The sequence below is a fragment of the Dermacentor silvarum genome, chromosome 1 (assembly GCF_013339745.2).
Source record: "Dermacentor silvarum isolate Dsil-2018 chromosome 1, BIME_Dsil_1.4, whole genome shotgun sequence".
Lineage (NCBI taxonomy): Eukaryota > Metazoa > Arthropoda > Arachnida > Ixodida > Ixodidae > Dermacentor > Dermacentor silvarum.
The window spans coordinates 63,191,619-63,207,991 of record NC_051154.1 but is presented as its reverse complement, the minus strand read 5'-3'; the positions used below and the strand labels follow the sequence as shown (position 1 = coordinate 63,207,991).

General features: G+C 44.2%; 1 protein-coding gene across 2 annotated transcripts in view; it reads right to left on the bottom strand.

The window, feature by feature from the left end:
* LOC119442820 (LIM and SH3 domain protein Lasp) overlaps positions 1-7,265 on the bottom strand; it is a 33,902-nt gene extending 26,637 nt beyond the window's left edge. The window contains exons 1-4 of one of the 2 annotated variants that reach the window (XM_049668709.1): positions 6,901-7,265; positions 6,751-6,844; positions 5,626-5,767; positions 2,440-2,592 (exon numbers count right to left, since the gene is read on the bottom strand). In XM_049668709.1, coding sequence (XP_049524666.1) covers positions 2,440-2,592; positions 5,626-5,767; positions 6,751-6,818 — 363 coding nt within the window. In that variant the 5' untranslated portion in view covers positions 6,819-6,844; positions 6,901-7,265. Of the gene's footprint in view, positions 1-2,439; positions 2,593-5,625; positions 5,768-6,750 lie in introns of both variants that reach the window. The other variant, XM_049668708.1, reaches the window with a different exon arrangement.
* Positions 7,266-16,373: the final 9,108 nt, after the last annotated feature.

Below are 16,373 nucleotides of genomic sequence, written 5' to 3'. Positions count from 1 at the left end.
GCGCCCTGTTTTACAGGTTGTCGAGTATGCAAAGAGTGGGCATGTGATATGGCATGGCTTCATGTCCGCCGTCTTCCCGCGTATTTAGTACTGGAGGTTGCATAATCTCGAGTTTTGGAGACGAGCTGAAGCGAGGCAGATGAAGCATTCGCTCCCCGCTGCCAGTGCTTTTCATGATAGCGTCGTCCCACTGCAGGTGAGCCTATCAGCCACGGGGGTGGAGTGGATGCGAAAGTGTGGCTGGCTTCGCTTTGTACTGCTGATGTGAAGATATCGTCGACACGACATGAAACTATCTTTCGTAGCCGTATCTCAAATTCAACGAAATTTTTTCTGATTGCTTGATAATTCGGAAAATATTGCAGCCCCTTCCGTGTAAGAAAAATCTATCAGCAACTTTACTCATTTGCATAACATTCGAATTTCAATACAACATTTTGATATAACAAAGCAAATTGCCGATTTTACCAACTGTTATATTGAGGTTTAACTGTATCCCAGAACCTAACAAAGATGCCAAGTAGGTACATCCTCTATGTATTCTTCTGCACCATGCAAGCCCTTGGGGGGCTGAATTCTTTAATTTTGTGCACTGGTATAATTTCTGCAACAAGTAGTTTGTATGTAGTAGACAACAGACACCTAGTGCTATACGCAGAGTAGCATACTCTGATTAAGACCAACACGAGCCGCATTGATCAGCATGTTAACAATGGAACACAAACTTTTGTTTAAGATAATGAAATACCCACCGTCCTGCATGCTCTCTCCTGGTGATGTATTTAATTGCTTAAAGGTGGTGGCCAGAAATGATGCAGATTCACATAATCTAATGACAGTATAAGTAAATACAACTTCATTTATTCTCTACTGTGAGTAAATCCTAAGACTTAATGTGTATGTGTAGTACCTACATGCGGTTGTACATTGTCTATATGTGCTTGGTTTAAGTCAGATAAACCAGTTAAGAATTAGGACCTGTCTTCTAACCTTGTGTGTTCTCGCTATTGCTTGCACTATAGACTGCTTACAGCACCAAACCCATGGGCAATGCTATATTTGGTCACGTGACATTTCCCGCCATTGAGTGCCTTATTATCGTCGTTTGCTCGCTTGTTTAGAATGGCCAGGGCGGCCGCAGGCATTGCTCAGGCAGCCGCTATTTCGGCCACCATGGTGAGCGGTGAATTGGTAGACTAGACAAGACTTTAACCAAAGCTGCAGGAGCAGTGTAAGTACATGTTTCATTTATCCATTCTGTCTGCACTGCAATCTTATCAAATAGAAGTGTACAAGATGAAGGCAACTAATGTAGCCTGATGTTTCCTTTTACCCTTTATATTCAAAGTCTTTACAGCGGTAGATTTGTCAAGCTGTTACGGCCGCGCACCTATTGTCGTTAAATGTATATGCGCGACAACTTCGTTTGGCCTGCTCCGACCCCAGTGGTTCGTTACAATCACATCATTCTTGTTGCCAGAGCTAATCAGATAACTTGAGAATTATTTTCCAATTACTTAGAGCGCACAGTGAAACACTTTAGCGTACGCATGGACAAATGTTGCGAGTGGCCGAGTGATCGCTCACCTGTTGTCGGATTCTCGGCGCATAAAGAAAACTCGCGGTGTCCGTCTATTTCACGTTTGACTTTACTGCTATGCAAAGGGAATTGCTCAAGTATGTCAGTCACATAATTAAGAAAAATTCAACAGTGGGCTAATTGGTTAAACATACGAGTTGGAGCGCAAAGACAATGAAAAGACCAGATTGGAGCAGGTGCACTTGCGCTTGGTGTCCTGTGTTTGAGTACTTGCTCCAATCTGGCCCTTTCGTTGTTCTTGCGCACGAACTCTAGTATGTCAGTAGCGCGTGCGAAGGGAGAATGTAGCACTGACTTTGCATGCTTATCGAAGCTGAACATTTCGTGATATTTTGTGCCAGCGGTGGTAGTAACGCTGTGTTGTTGCGGCAGGTGGTGCTAGCTTGGAGGTCATAGCCGGCAAATGGCTATCCAGCAACGGTGGTTGGCTTAGTTGTGCTCGCCTTGCGGAAAGGTGTGCATGACGAACGATCGTAAACATGGGCACTCCTTGTGCAGCAAAGACGTATGAAGCTCCCGCACAGTCTCATTCTACACCTTCAAGTCTATCACAGTTCTTGCAGTTCACAACAGAGCATGTCTTCCCTCTGCTTTTCCACATTTTAAATAACTAGTACTAAGCAATCACCAGCCTCTTTGCGGAATGTTGCTGGAGCAGCCTGTGGTGGCTGATGCCCGTTTGCTCCCGATTCAGAAGGCGTTCCATGGCGGTGCGCCTGTGGCAGCCCCTGGTAAGCCGACTGCTCGCTGTAAAAGGTCTATAACCATCCAAGAAACAGCTCAGGAGCCAAAAAATATCTCACACGGTATGTCATTCTGGCACCAAATACAGGACTTACATCCATCCTGGTCCACTTCTGCGGGGCACCTGCTTTCATAAAGGGGATCTTATTCCAGTGCTTGTACCGTTCTTTTGTAGGCTTCAACATCTCTTTGGCATATTTTGCAAGAATTCTCAAGCAATCCGAGATCTCCATCAGGCTCATGCCATTCTGTAAAAAATAAATGTGCTTCTGGTTTATATCAACTCGTACAAAGCCTATCAAGAATTTGCAAAGAACTTACACACTTATCATGAAATTTTGCGGTCCCTGCCCCCTTAAACCAGTTCATATAGAGAGAGTTGCTCCACAGTGTATCTGATATGCAGGTGTCAGTACAGCGTGCACAAAAAGCATGCCAACCATTGTACACTGGTTTTCAGCAGATGTGATCATCACAAGTGCAAAGTGGCAACTCTCTTAAAGGAATTACCAGGCCATTTTTCAAACGAAAACAAATGACCTTGTAAGAAAGTGGGTGCCCACTTTCACTCTTCAAGACGTAGCAGCCATAAGGCAAGCATTTAACTAATCAACTGATTATCAAACTGCACATTTTGAAAATTCCATGTTGAAGACAGAACGAGCTGACCAGAGTGTGTGCGGCATCACTTGTCTGTGTTGTGCGATTGGGTCATGCTTCGCTGTGATAATTCCATTGTGCAGGCCTTGCTAGTACACTGTTTCTGAATTTTGCGTTGCAAGCTAGTTCCTTCAGCAACACAGCATAATGGTGAAATAGAGGCGTTGTGCAGTGAGGTGTGTTAAAGACACACCAGGTGTGACTTTTCACAAGTTATCCAAGTAAGAAGGGTCACAGAAATGCAAATCGCATCTGTTACCTTCAGTTAGGTCACAAATGAAGCATAACAGAAATAGCCAATGCTCACAAATGCACATCGCTCCATTTAAAAGATGCTGGATCGCAAGGATTTGAAGGCAGCGCAACCACTCATCCCTAGGCCGACATTCACTGCATGCGCACCTGAAATGATCCCGTTGCGGTCATTCGTGCAGTTGTTTAATCGTAAAGGCCGATCCACATTCACGTTCCTGCTGTCATCTGGCATAGCGTCACTCAGCATCATTCAGTGTTGATGCGGAGCAGAGGCAAGCCAAGAAGTCAAAGGCTGGACATGCAAGAACTTTGCATTGGCGTTTCTGCCAGCGTCGGCTGGCATGCCACCACTCAACCTTACTCAGTGTCGACATGGAGAAAGGCGAAAGCCAGAACGCCACGGACAAAACATGCCAGATGAATCTTCATCATAAAAACAGTTTCTAAAGTGGTTCAAATAGCATAAATCTGAGCTATCACTGATTGATGGCTCCAAAGAGCTCACACAGCTCTCTGTTACATCGAAAGACATAGCACTGAGGGCCCACAGAAACATGCATCGCCTATTACCCGCATCGCGCACACAGCTGGGATATAGCGGTAAATGGAAAACAGGAAATAAGAACCATGTCTGAAGTGAAACAAATCCCCAAACGTGATAAACGCCTCCCAAACTATGCGCACCTGGTAGCTGTTGGCTCAGAAGGGGCTTCTACTCCCAGATGTTTAATAGTGTATTGGAATGAGCAAAATAATTAACTGAAACATGTTGATGCACTAACAGAGAGCAAAATATGCAGCAAAGAGTGCAGCAGACCATTTCAATAGTCTCATATGACATCGTGTCACATTGGTCGCCGTTCATTGGGATACTTAGAGCAAGTTTTGTACACATGAAACAAAAACTAAATAAAAAGCTTTACAAGACTAAAACTGGCTCAAAAATCACTATTGTGTTTTTCACATGCGTGAGTACAAGACTAAAACTGGCTCAAAAAATCACTATTGTGTTTTTCACATGCACGAGCACAGTTCATAATGTTTACTCTATTGCTTGGACCTTAATTGGTCCATTTGCGATGTACTAAATAAATAAAATGAACAATACCACTGGACAATTGCCTTAATACAACAGTGTGACATGGGCCCCTATGTATAGCAGACACACTTGTTCATTGCATACTGCAAAACCTAGCATTTGCGCACATGGTTGGGCACAAATTCCCTATGCTTAGCATAAATGTCCGTGCTTGGGCATGAATGCTCTTGCATTCGTGAAAATTAAAGAAACCAAGAAATGCAACCTAGCAGCAACAATATTAAATAATTATAGTATAAGGAAGCCCCAAATGTGACGCCCCCAGCTACCACTAACCAAAATTGCTGATAAAGCTTTCTATGACATAAAAGCCAGAAACCAGATGCCAATAATTTCATTCATACCTAATGGTAACACAAACACATCCTATTCGAAACATGATTAGCTGTACTTCGAAATTCATAAAAGCAGTTTTAAAAAGCATAGCTTCCCACCACCTTTCCTTTTTCATTGTACTTATTTCTAACTTGAGCATTCGATGTCCCTTCTGACATCAGGTCGAGGCCACTGTGGACTATTGTCAATACCCTACGTGATCCCTACTCAATACCCTATGCATTCCTACTATTCTCAATTACCTACATGACCAGGTGAAGAAGTTCCTCACATCACAAGCATATTTGGGTTGTTGTTTTTGCAGAGCTGAAATCCTACGTATGACATAATCCTGTTGGGTCGGGATGGAACATCATTAAGGTTAACGTTTCAGCTGCCACACGGAATCCTTATTAACAAATGAGCAGAGTCGCTTGCAGAATTCTTCAGTCAGTTGTGCCGGTTTTGGTGATTTGTTGACATTAGAGCACTTCCAATACAAAAAAAAATGGCAATTTAACCCACATTCATGATTTTGTAGTTAATTAATGTAGCAAAATTTTCAGATAACCCAGACTGATGCATCTATTTCTCATCAGAAACAACACAAGCCAAAATCTTTCAGAATCATTGCTTAGCATAAGCACTACAGCGATCAGTAACAATGACTGGTTTTTCACCACTTTCTTTAAGTACCACTAAACCAGCCATCTCCTAAACCATGCATACAAATACACAAATGTATGTCCTTAATTAAACAATCTGTTATTTAAAATAAACCACTTTGGGAAAATACTATGCTTGTTTTGGGATATTTAAGGGCAATCCATGCCATTCATGAGGGTTATTTTTGACTGAGCTTTCCACTCGGTGGTCTGAGTTCATCTGGTCACCCTGCCACACCACAATGTATTAGTACGATGACATGACCCTAGTAAAATCCATCACTTACTCGCAGATTTGTGACTATTATTTCTGAAATGTTCAGAAACTCAAACTTTTTGATGAAGTCGCAGTTCATCTGCAACATGACATAAACAGAGTGGTCGACAGACTGCAGTGTCAGTGACTCCAAGGCAACACTCTTTGCTGTCCTGAAACAAACAAAAAATAATAACAATGAGGAAATAGTGCCACCAGTTCAATAATTTGAATTAAGTGTATGTAGGGGCTTGCAAAATCAAAGGCTAACTCAGTCGGAACATAACAGCAACACACATGGAAATACATAAGCGGTAGTATTGGCTGTTGTGGAAGATAGGCGACATGCACAACACACGCAAGTATACTGCATTGGACAGCAGACATAAAGCTCAAAGAAACATAAAGGTTGCATACTGAAAGTACTGCGAACCGAAATACACCCACCAGTCAAACTAAAGCGTCTTTACTTCACTGCAGACGCTAAATCTCCGCAGTAACCATCAAGAAAAGAAAAAAAAAGTGTACAATGACGCACCCAATCACCTTTCGATACCACCACGCGTGTAAATTGTTCATTTTCTTTTTCTAAATAGCGTTTTCCCACAACACAAGTAACTTAAATGTCGGCGTCACAACATAAACTGAAATCACCATGCATCATTGCAGTTCGGCGCTAAGTCTTACAGGATTTGCTTTGAACATACAGTCTATTCCGGCACCTCTCCAAACATATCATTTTACAAAGTAATCTGCACACTAGCCACTAAATAACTTTTTTTTTTCAATGATTTCATAAACTAAACATACGTAGTAGTCGTTTCAAAAGACGCTAAATGTTACCAGAAGCGAACATCCAGCAGCGTTCACATTCTGCGACAGTGTGAATAACATCTGAGACAACATAGATTACATAAAACAGTACTCGAGGGCTTTCTTCCTGCATCGAATCAGTAGACTGGCAATAAAACCTGGCAAAATTATGTGAAAAACACAGAACTCAGTTTAGCCTGCCGTATTTTTCTTTTTTCTTTTTTTTCTCCCCGAGACAGCCATTTCCCCCAAAAAAGTAAAACTAACTCGAAAAACATCCGAAAAACTAGACTTGGTCGGTGAATATTGTCAAAGAAAGCCACAGAAACCATCACACACTCACCTGACATCGCCCTTTATGCTGTACCAAAGCTTCAGCGGATCACTCGGAGATATTTTGGGCTCCGACATCGCAACGGGTGATCACTGAACCGCCACTATAAAACGGAACTAATAACTCAGACTGAAGGGCAACCGATGAACTGTTAACTACCTTGTTTGCAGCAGTTGTTCACCTACAGCATAAAACAATCAGACCACTGAAAGGCGCCGAAATATGTAGATCATTTGCATTAAAAGAGGACCGACTTTACCCATGTGCCACAGTTTATTTGTGCTAGCGCCCTCTGGATTTCGCGCCTTGGGGATCGCGTTCGCGTTTTTGCCGCGATAAATGAGTGGCTTCAGAACGATATCCTTTCCTCAGGGTAGATACAAGTTCGTCTTTACAACAGTGGCACAATACCTTGGACTGGACCTAGTTATAAATGAGTGTTCTTTGTTCTGAAGGGTTTTCGAGGTAAAAGAAATATCGACATTTTGGACGCCGCTGTGGCGTTGCCTTCCCAGGCGAGGGCGTGGTTGCCAGACCTACCAGACCTGTTTTTCTAAGCGGTTGCCCGCGTAAAAGCTCTTCCCCAAAGCCGGCACGCATTTTTCCCTAGACGCATGGCTGGTTGTTCAAAATTTTATGTGGCAACTTCACAGGACTGCACGGACTGCGCTGTATTTAAGAATCGTGCTTGCAAGGAAGCGCATATACAGGTTTGCTTCCGGCAACGAGATCGATACGCATAGCGGGGAAAAAAAAAAAAGTAGATCGTTTGAAAAATACCGTTTTGTTCTTTTGTTTCCATGCTTCCGTGCCGAGCCTCAGAGCTTCTTTTGTATGATACGCTGTTACATAATTGCCTGCTGGATGTGAGCCCGAAATGCAAATATACCCAAAGAGTGACTGTCTTTGCGCCCGGCCGTTGATGATAGTCAAGATAAAAAAAGTGGGCCATTAAACTCAACAAAATTTCCTTCGATTCTATTCATTTCTTGTCACCATATTGCGTCACCCGCCGCGCCGACAAGAAGATGTAATTTAACAAGATTAAAGTACTGCAGTGCATGGAGGGCATCACATTTTCCGTAATGGAGAGGCGACGAGGAGGCACAACAAATTATCAGGGAAGCGCGTAGTGTTTCGAGCGTTTGTTCCGTAATGACGGTGAGAAATTAAGCGACAATATCTGCTGCACTTAGGCCGACGATTGGAAAACCCAAAACGTTAGGAAATGGTTGTCTGTTGATTTTGTCAATCAACGCTGGCACAGATTTGGTCAGGGGTCTGGGTCCAGGAACGCAGTAAGAACGCTTTCCAGTGTTCTAATAGGCCGCGGCCGGAATGCGAAGTTGGTATAACGCTGTGTAGCGATATACGGTCGACGTAGTGCAGTCTGAAATAGTTATGAAACCGTACGCTACCAGCTCTGCGAACCAAGCGTAACACAGAATTACTTTTGCAAATATTTTGAACAGACAAAGAAATTTGATACACCATACCGCACCATCGGGGAACTGCGGTGGCTCAAGAAATGCATGTATCGAACCCGTGACATCGTGCTCATGCAGCGCAACACCATAGCCACTGCGCTACGACGGCGGGTATGCACGTGCGCAATCTTATTACCTTCTGTGTTTAGAAATATAGGATTGCTTCGAAATTTAGGCCAATAAAGGCAGACAAGACGTAGTAAATTATTAATAATAATAATATTTTATTACATGATGCACCAATACATGATAGGCCTGCCAAAGCCGCATTGGGCTTGAGGGGCAGAGCCGACAGGCAGCGTTTACAAAGCTGCTATATCGCGGACACCACAGAATACGCAGGAACGGGTTTTTTTTTTCTTTTTTTTTTTTTTTTTTTTAAGGAGGAACAAGCAAGAAAAGTAGAAAACAAAGCTAACAGCAATGAGGAGAGAAATAAAAGTAAAACAAACCACGTAACTTATGCGGAGATGCAGTGTGAGGAAAGCAACCAAATAGTCATCATGCAGTTATATAATACTAAAAAACCGTCGATTTTTTCTTACTCAGAACCAGCAATATCATCTGAAGATTAAAAAAAAAAAAAGGAAGACGGGATAGGAAAGTACATATGATATCAGCAGCGTACAGAACACCAAAGTAAAACCAAAACAAAAAAAGTACTGTCTTCACTGTCTATTCTTACACGTCATCACCTGCATGTATAATGAAGTGGCAATTAGAATATGTCGTCCTCTTAAGGCTCTCATACCAGACAGTTATCTATAATTGAAATGAACCTGGAAGGAAAGGCCGAGGGCTAGAATATTAAAGAATAATGCGACGAAGAATTTGCTTTCGTTTATATTTTGTTTTCACGCGAAAGGCACTTGCTGGTAGTTGATTGAGACATGAGGGTATGAAGTAATTACGAGTGCGCTGACCGTATCTGGTAGAGCAGCGAATCACCCGAAAACGATCTTTAGGACGAAGACAACACGCAGGAACATATCCCACTTTATACTTGTTTGACCAAAAATGCCTCAGGATAGCCGTTCCTATGAGAAGGGTGTTAAAATTTGAGAGCCGGAAGCTAACCCTATAAATCGCAGCTAATTATTTTCAGAATAGATCGAAGGATAGAATTTATTATATTTTTCCATCGGCGAATCGCGCAGTGGCCGAACACTGTAATCCCATAACGAAGTATACCCAGTGCTTGTAGAATCATTTTACGAACGGATAATGGCATATAATATCTCATGTTATACAGGGTGTCCCAGCTATCACGCAGCACGATTTAAAAGAAGAGGAACGGCGTTACGCGAAGAAAACCTAGTACGTATTGTTTCCAGTACAGTGGAGTAGCCGCCAGTAATTTTTTTCGTTACTGAGATTTAATTAGGTAATTGTAATTAATTATCTAGCTCGAGAAGTACCGTCCTAATTATCAAAGTGTCAATGAGAAAATTGTAGAGCAACAAGAAAAACTCCCGATACAGCTTTCTGTTGCTCAATACGTGCTACATAAATGTGTTTTTCATAGTGTGAAAGGAGCTCGCGAATACACGCAGAATTGCCGCGCGACTGGCCGCTCGAGGCCCTTTTCGTGTATTCGCGGGCTTCTTTTACGCTCGGAAAAACACTTTTATGTAGCACGTATTGAGCAACAGAAAGCTGTATCGGGAGTTTTTTGTGTTGCTCTACAATTTTCTCATTGACACTTTGATAATTAGGACGGTACTTCTCGAGTTAGATAATTAATTACAATTAGGTAATTAAACCTCAGTAACGAAAAAATTACTGGCGGCTACTCCACTGTACTGGAAACAATACGCACTAGGTTTGCTTCGCGTAACGCCGTTCTTCTTTTTTTTTTTTTAAATCGTGCTGCGTGATAGCTGGGACACCCTGTATAATGTGCCTGAAACTGCACTAAGCCTTGAGCATACGTAAGCCAGGTGGGAATTCCAGGCAAAGTCACTGTCAAGTAAGACGCCCAGGTATTTAAAATAAAATTAAATTGTGGGGTTTTACGTGCCAAAACCACGATCTGATTATGAGGCACGCCGTAGTGGGGGACTCGGGAAATTTGGACCACCTGGGGTTGTTTAACGTGCACCTAAATCTAATTACACGGGCGTTTTCGCATTTCGCCCCCATCGAAATGCGGCCACCGTGGCCGGGATTCCATCCAGTGACCGTGCTCAGCAGCCCAACACCATAGCCACAGAGCAACCACGGCGGGTCCCAGGTATTTAACAGATGAAACAATGGAACCGGCGTGCAGGTACAAGGAGTACCTGCACGGCCATACCTGCGCGCCTATACAAGGAGTACCTATACTGCTGCGACAAAGCTACATTTGTGTTTGTAACGTGCAGCGTCTACAAAGACCGTGTCCTTGTCTCTTCCGTAGTTCTTCGCTATGTTCTTTGCCCTGCATCTTCTCCTGCCCTCGTGGTGTACAGAGTGCATATTCTTGGGTAGTGGGGGTACCGTGAGTTTGGCCCTTATTTCCGTGTGTATGTCCCGTTTGCCTCGGTGTTGTGTGTGGTAGCGGATGTCTAGTTTATCTAGGATATGTCTATACCGGCCTTGGCCTTGGAGAGGCGCTCGTATTGTGCTTCTATTAGCTCCTCTAGCCTGTTGTGCAGCCCCAGCTATATATATATATATATATATATATATATATATGAGTTTCTCCGTGCTCGTGCTTAGCATGAGTCCAATCGCCTGTTTATATACCTTGCTAATCAGGCCGTCTAGTTTCTTCTTTCTGCGGCGTACCATCTGTGGTGTGCCGCCATGTACGTGATCTGGTTGATGACAAACACCTGGATGATTCTCATGACGCTTGCTTCTTTCATGCCCTCGTGTCTGTTGGTGATTCTCTTGATCAATCGCACCGTCTGATAAACTTTCGCTTCGAGCTTGCGAATGGTTTCTCCGTTGGTGCCCTTGGCTTCTATGATCCTTCCCAACACCCTTATCTTGACGACTTTGGGTATGGGTTGTCCGTCTTAGGACTTGAGTTGTATGTCTGTGTAGGTTTGTGTGTTGTGCGTTGGTCTGTATAGCAACAGCTCAGATTTTTCGGCCGAGCATGTTAGACCGGTGCCTTCTATAGGTATTTCTCGACGGTATCGACTGCTTCTTGTAGTCTCTGTTCAATCGATCCATCACTGAAATTGTTTATCCATAGCGTGATGTCGTATGCATAGATTGTGTGGTCAAGTCCTTCGTTTCTTAGTAATTCGCTAGGGAGACCAATCAGAGCCAGGTTATAGAGCCTGGACGATATCACCGATCCCTGCGGTGTGCTTGCACTGCCTATGGGCACTTCCTCGGATGTGAGGTCTCCTACGGTGATTCTGCTTCTCTGTCCGTTAAGAAGTTTCGGATATAGTTGTACGTCCTCTAGCCCAAGCCAAGGTTGCTGATTTGGTTTAATATGGCTTGGTGTGCGACATTGTCGAATGTCTTCATGAGATCTAGCCCGAGGATGACTCGAGTCGATCTCCCTGGTTCGTCTATTACTTGGTGTTTCAGTTGCAGCATGGCGTCTTGTGTAGACAGGTTTCTTCGGAATCATATCATAGTGTCTGGGAGTAAGTCATTGTCTTCTATGTAGTTGGTGCGTCTGGCGAGGAAGGCATGCTCCATCAGTTGCCTACGCAGGAAATTAACGATATGGGTCTTAGATTCCCGAGTTGTAGTTGGACGACTTGTGCCGTCTTCCACTGCTGCGGTATCTGTCCTTGTTTCCAGCACTCGTTAATATATTCTGTCAGTTTGCCGATGGACGCGTCGTCCAGGTTTCAGAGTGTCTTGTTTGTAATGGCATCTGGGCCCAGTGCCGATTTGGTGTTGAGTTTGTGCAGGACTACTGTTATTTCTGCTTCGCTAAACTCTTCATCGAGGTCGGAGTTCTGTTTTCCCTCGTATTCAGGATGAATACACGGCGATGCCTGTGATATGTATTTGAGTTCGACCTCTTTCAAAAATTCTTGCTCTGTTCCTTTATATGCGCATAGGATATTGTGTATGTTTTGTCTGTGCACCCTTTTTGTTTCCTCTGGATTAAGGAGATATTTCAGCAACCTCCACGTCTTGCTCGTGCTCAGTTGCTCATCCATCTCCGTACATATTTCCTCCCATTGTCGTCTTTGGAGTTGTTGTGCATATTTTTCTACTTCTTTGTTTAATAAGGCTATCTTCTTCCTTAACTTCTTGTTATATGTTTATGAATTTTCCATGATTTGCGAAAGACCACGTCTTTTTTATGTCTGAATGAGCCGCAGTGAAGTTGCCGCGCATGTGATTTCACTTTGCCAACCCAATCATGGCATTCACTCGATTTCTACACATTTTAAATTTCAGTAGCAGCTCAGGACGGTTAGGAGCCCGTTTTGCTTGGGCCCACATAAGGTCTTTTCCCTTAATCTCTGCTATTATTTGTGGTGACAGCCACTAGTTCTCTTCGCGACGTAATCTGACTTTTAAAGAGAGGGTACATTTGTTCTTATAAGTATGGAGTACCTGAACAAAGCAGTCGTATAAATCAGCTGGAGAGACTGTACATAATAGGGACTGTCATTCATGCTTTGTTGATGCATTTGTCAAAAAGCCTTGGATCAACAATGGAAATTTAATTTTTTTTGTTCTGTTGTCATTCGAAGGTTTAGAATATTCTACGAGACGACAGCAGATGAAATAATGTTCAGCGACCTTGGTTTCAACAACAGCTGCATGTGTCATAATATTGGAGCACCGGACATTAATATGGTCAAGGAAGGATTTGACCAACTTTCCAGATAAAATTCTCCGCGCGTTGCTTGATGTATTGCGCCTTCTAATCCTCATTTCGATAGAAGGTCGAGATAGTCTGCGACCGGTGGCAGAGTAGGGCGGAATGTATCATGTTAACGTTTCCTAACACACACACGTTCTCGTCAAGAGAAAGGAATATGATAATGCTGTGTCAAGTTCTGATAAGAATAAGCCTAAATAAAGACACAATAACGTCTGAAGTCACGAACACAAAGAGCAGACAAATCCATGTACTAACCATCATTAATTCCCATGGTAGTTTAACGATCACAGCTCCGGAGTTCCCTCTACTAATTTTAGAAGGAAACTGTGTGATTCGGACTCATAGAGCTATATCCCCCTTATGTATGAAACACTCATTGTGGCGTCAAGTAGATAAGTAGTTCATCATCTGGGCCCATATTCACAAAAAAGTACTAATGTCTCGCACGTGGGCCCGAGCCTGCGCCCCTGGCCGGGGCACCTCTCATGGATTCGGCAGCTGGTTCCCTGGACTCCGATAATATATCCACCGGATTTGGAAAATTGCCACTGGATTACTAACTGCGAAATAAGTGCAAGATCCAGTAGCGCACCCAGGATCTCTGCCATGGGGGGGTTCACAGTTTGCCAATACCATCTAAACAGCACTAATTTCAATTTCTCACACGGGAAATTGTCAAAAAATGTGCTTTTTGCGAGTGTGCAGACGATTGCGCGTCTTACATCTTAGTTGCAGTACTCAAATGCACATAGAAAGAAACGGGGTTAAACGAAAAAAAAAAAAGGGGGGGGGGAGGGTTAGGTCGGCCTCAGGGGGGGGGGGGGGGTTACAACCCCCGAAACGCCCCCCGTCGGTGCGCCACTGGCAAGATCTTATTCAGGACTGCTTCTTTATGTACTGCTGCAAAATTTGTGTTGTATACCTGAAGCCATAAAGCATCGAGTTTCCGTTACAAACACTCGTTTATGGTGTCACGTGGTTTGAACTGCAGTTACATACAACATGCTGAAAGTCCTCAGGAGCATTGCACCGATGACACATCGACGAGTCTAATAAGTGACATTTGTATTTAAGGTAGGTGGTGCCAACCGCGTTGAGCCTGGTGCGGTGAAAGCATGCTTGGTCTTGCCTACTGAGGCCTTGGCGGCATGTTTAATTCACCAAATAGATTAATTTTGTAAAGGAGTCCGCATTAAAGGTTCGCATACAACAATAAAAAAATGTGGTTGATCCCTCTTATATAGGAATCGGTATAGAACACGAAAGTGAAACGTGTCTTCACAGAAGTAGTGTAATGTTTATTGCACATTGATATATAATGTCTATTGGTGTTTTGTGGCTAAAGCGCCCTTAGGCGTTGATGCACCCACGCTGACGCCTGGTGGCACGTCTCCTCCATCACGACTACCAACGTCGATGACCATGAGCAACCGTCGTGCATATGGAAGCTGCACTACGCTGCACACGCTAGCACAACGCGAAAGACGAAGCACGTAACTGACACACTAATACAACGCGCAAGACAAAGCACGTAACTGAATCGTCACCGAGTCAAATCAGCGCGTCGTAATTGCAGCCTCCGCGATCAACTTCAGAAACATTTTCAGAGCTAATTGCGGAGGCCACGCTCCGCTGTGCTGAGTACGGTGAACGCCGCCACCTAGGTGGCGTTGGTAGTGCTTCTTGATGCCAGCGTCCCTTCGAATGCTGGCATCGAGGCGTCGTAGTGCTGAGACCATCGAAGCGTTCACTGTCGGTGCGCGTTAGTGTCATAATGCAGTACTTCTCTTTTCTGCTCGTAGGCGGCGGCACCGCCCCGAGCAAGAGCGCGGGTACACGGAGGAGTGTTAGATATATAAGGCGCGTCTGTGTAGCTCTCTGCAAATGCGTTTGTGGCGCAATGGGTTAAACGCTCGGCGATCTATCGTCGCGGACCGAGAGGTCGTGGGTTCGATTTCCAAATTTTGCAGTTTGTGGAACTTTTTCTTCTGGTTTCTTTGTATTATGTTCTATGACGTATTTCCGTGACGGAAATACGTCAGTGAAGTCTTGGTGGACCCCGGCATAAAACACTTTCGTGTTAAAAAGACTATCGAACAGATTAAGACACAGCTTCAATTCAATGAACCCCCTCCCCTCCTCCTCATCCGATTCGCTCACCCTCCCCATTTGCCACCTATGTCGTCATTGTCGGGCCAGTTAACTCAGTTCTCGGTACAACGTGAGTGGTCTTGAGCAGTTTTTGAACGGATTGTTGCCCGAGAAGCTAACAGTGATAATTGGAAAATATGCGGGCCGTGGCTTGGCTGTGCTATTCTGGGCTAATACTAAAGTACACCGGCATGCATATTCATTTAAAAGTGAACTTACTGAGCTTGGAATTTATTATTGGCCGCCTTTTACATTTAAATATCCACTGAACAGCTTTTAGGTTGCTAACGTAAACTATTGCGTGCGTGAAAATAGAAATGGCAGCGTTGCCCGAAGTGCGAAACATTGAGAGCGATAGCAATGTTTCGCGTTGCTCGAGTTCCTCAGGCGGTTTTCTAAGAATTAATACGCGGAGGCGACAGGTTGGCGCGACCCAGCACGCGAGGCAGCTGCTGCTGAGCCACAGAAACAGCGCCTAGATTTAACAACTATTAGGCGTCTTACTATTAGGTGCCTTAAAACACTGATGTGACAGGAGCGCCGCCACCGGCGTTGCGGGCGTCGCACCTCGATTACAGTACCTCGATGGTGCACGAGATGAGACCGAAAGAAAACCTTCGGCGTTCGTATCTTATTGCAGTTCTCACAATTGATGCGTGCGCTCCGCTCAAACCACTGTGCGCACCGCGGTGTGGTACGCACGGTGTCGCACGCAGACTCTCAGCGAGAACGCTGTCCTGGCAGGATGCGTTCACATCGTTTTTGCAGCCAAACGCACTGCGCGTCTCTCGCGTCTATGGAGACCTTCTAACCCACCACGTGTGGGCCGCACGTGCGCGGTCGATATTGGGCCTCTTCGATTATCCGTCTCTGACAGTCCCGGACTGTCCGCAAAACTGCATACGCAACGCTCATTGGCTGAAAGCACTGTCTCGGGCAGTCCGGGACTGTCAGGAACGGATAATCGAAGAGGCCCATTGTGAAAGCACGGTGACGGCGGCGGCACGCATGCGCCTTGAATGTCTATATAATTGCTATCGCAATAAAAGAAGAAAAGGATGCGCAGTATCCGTAAAGCCATTTTTAAAAGCTTGAATATTGCGAGACACTTGAACTTTTGCTGTTTTATGTGCATTTTCTTCTGAGCGCCGACGAAAAGTGCGTTATTATTATGTATATATACGTGTAATTAAAGCTAG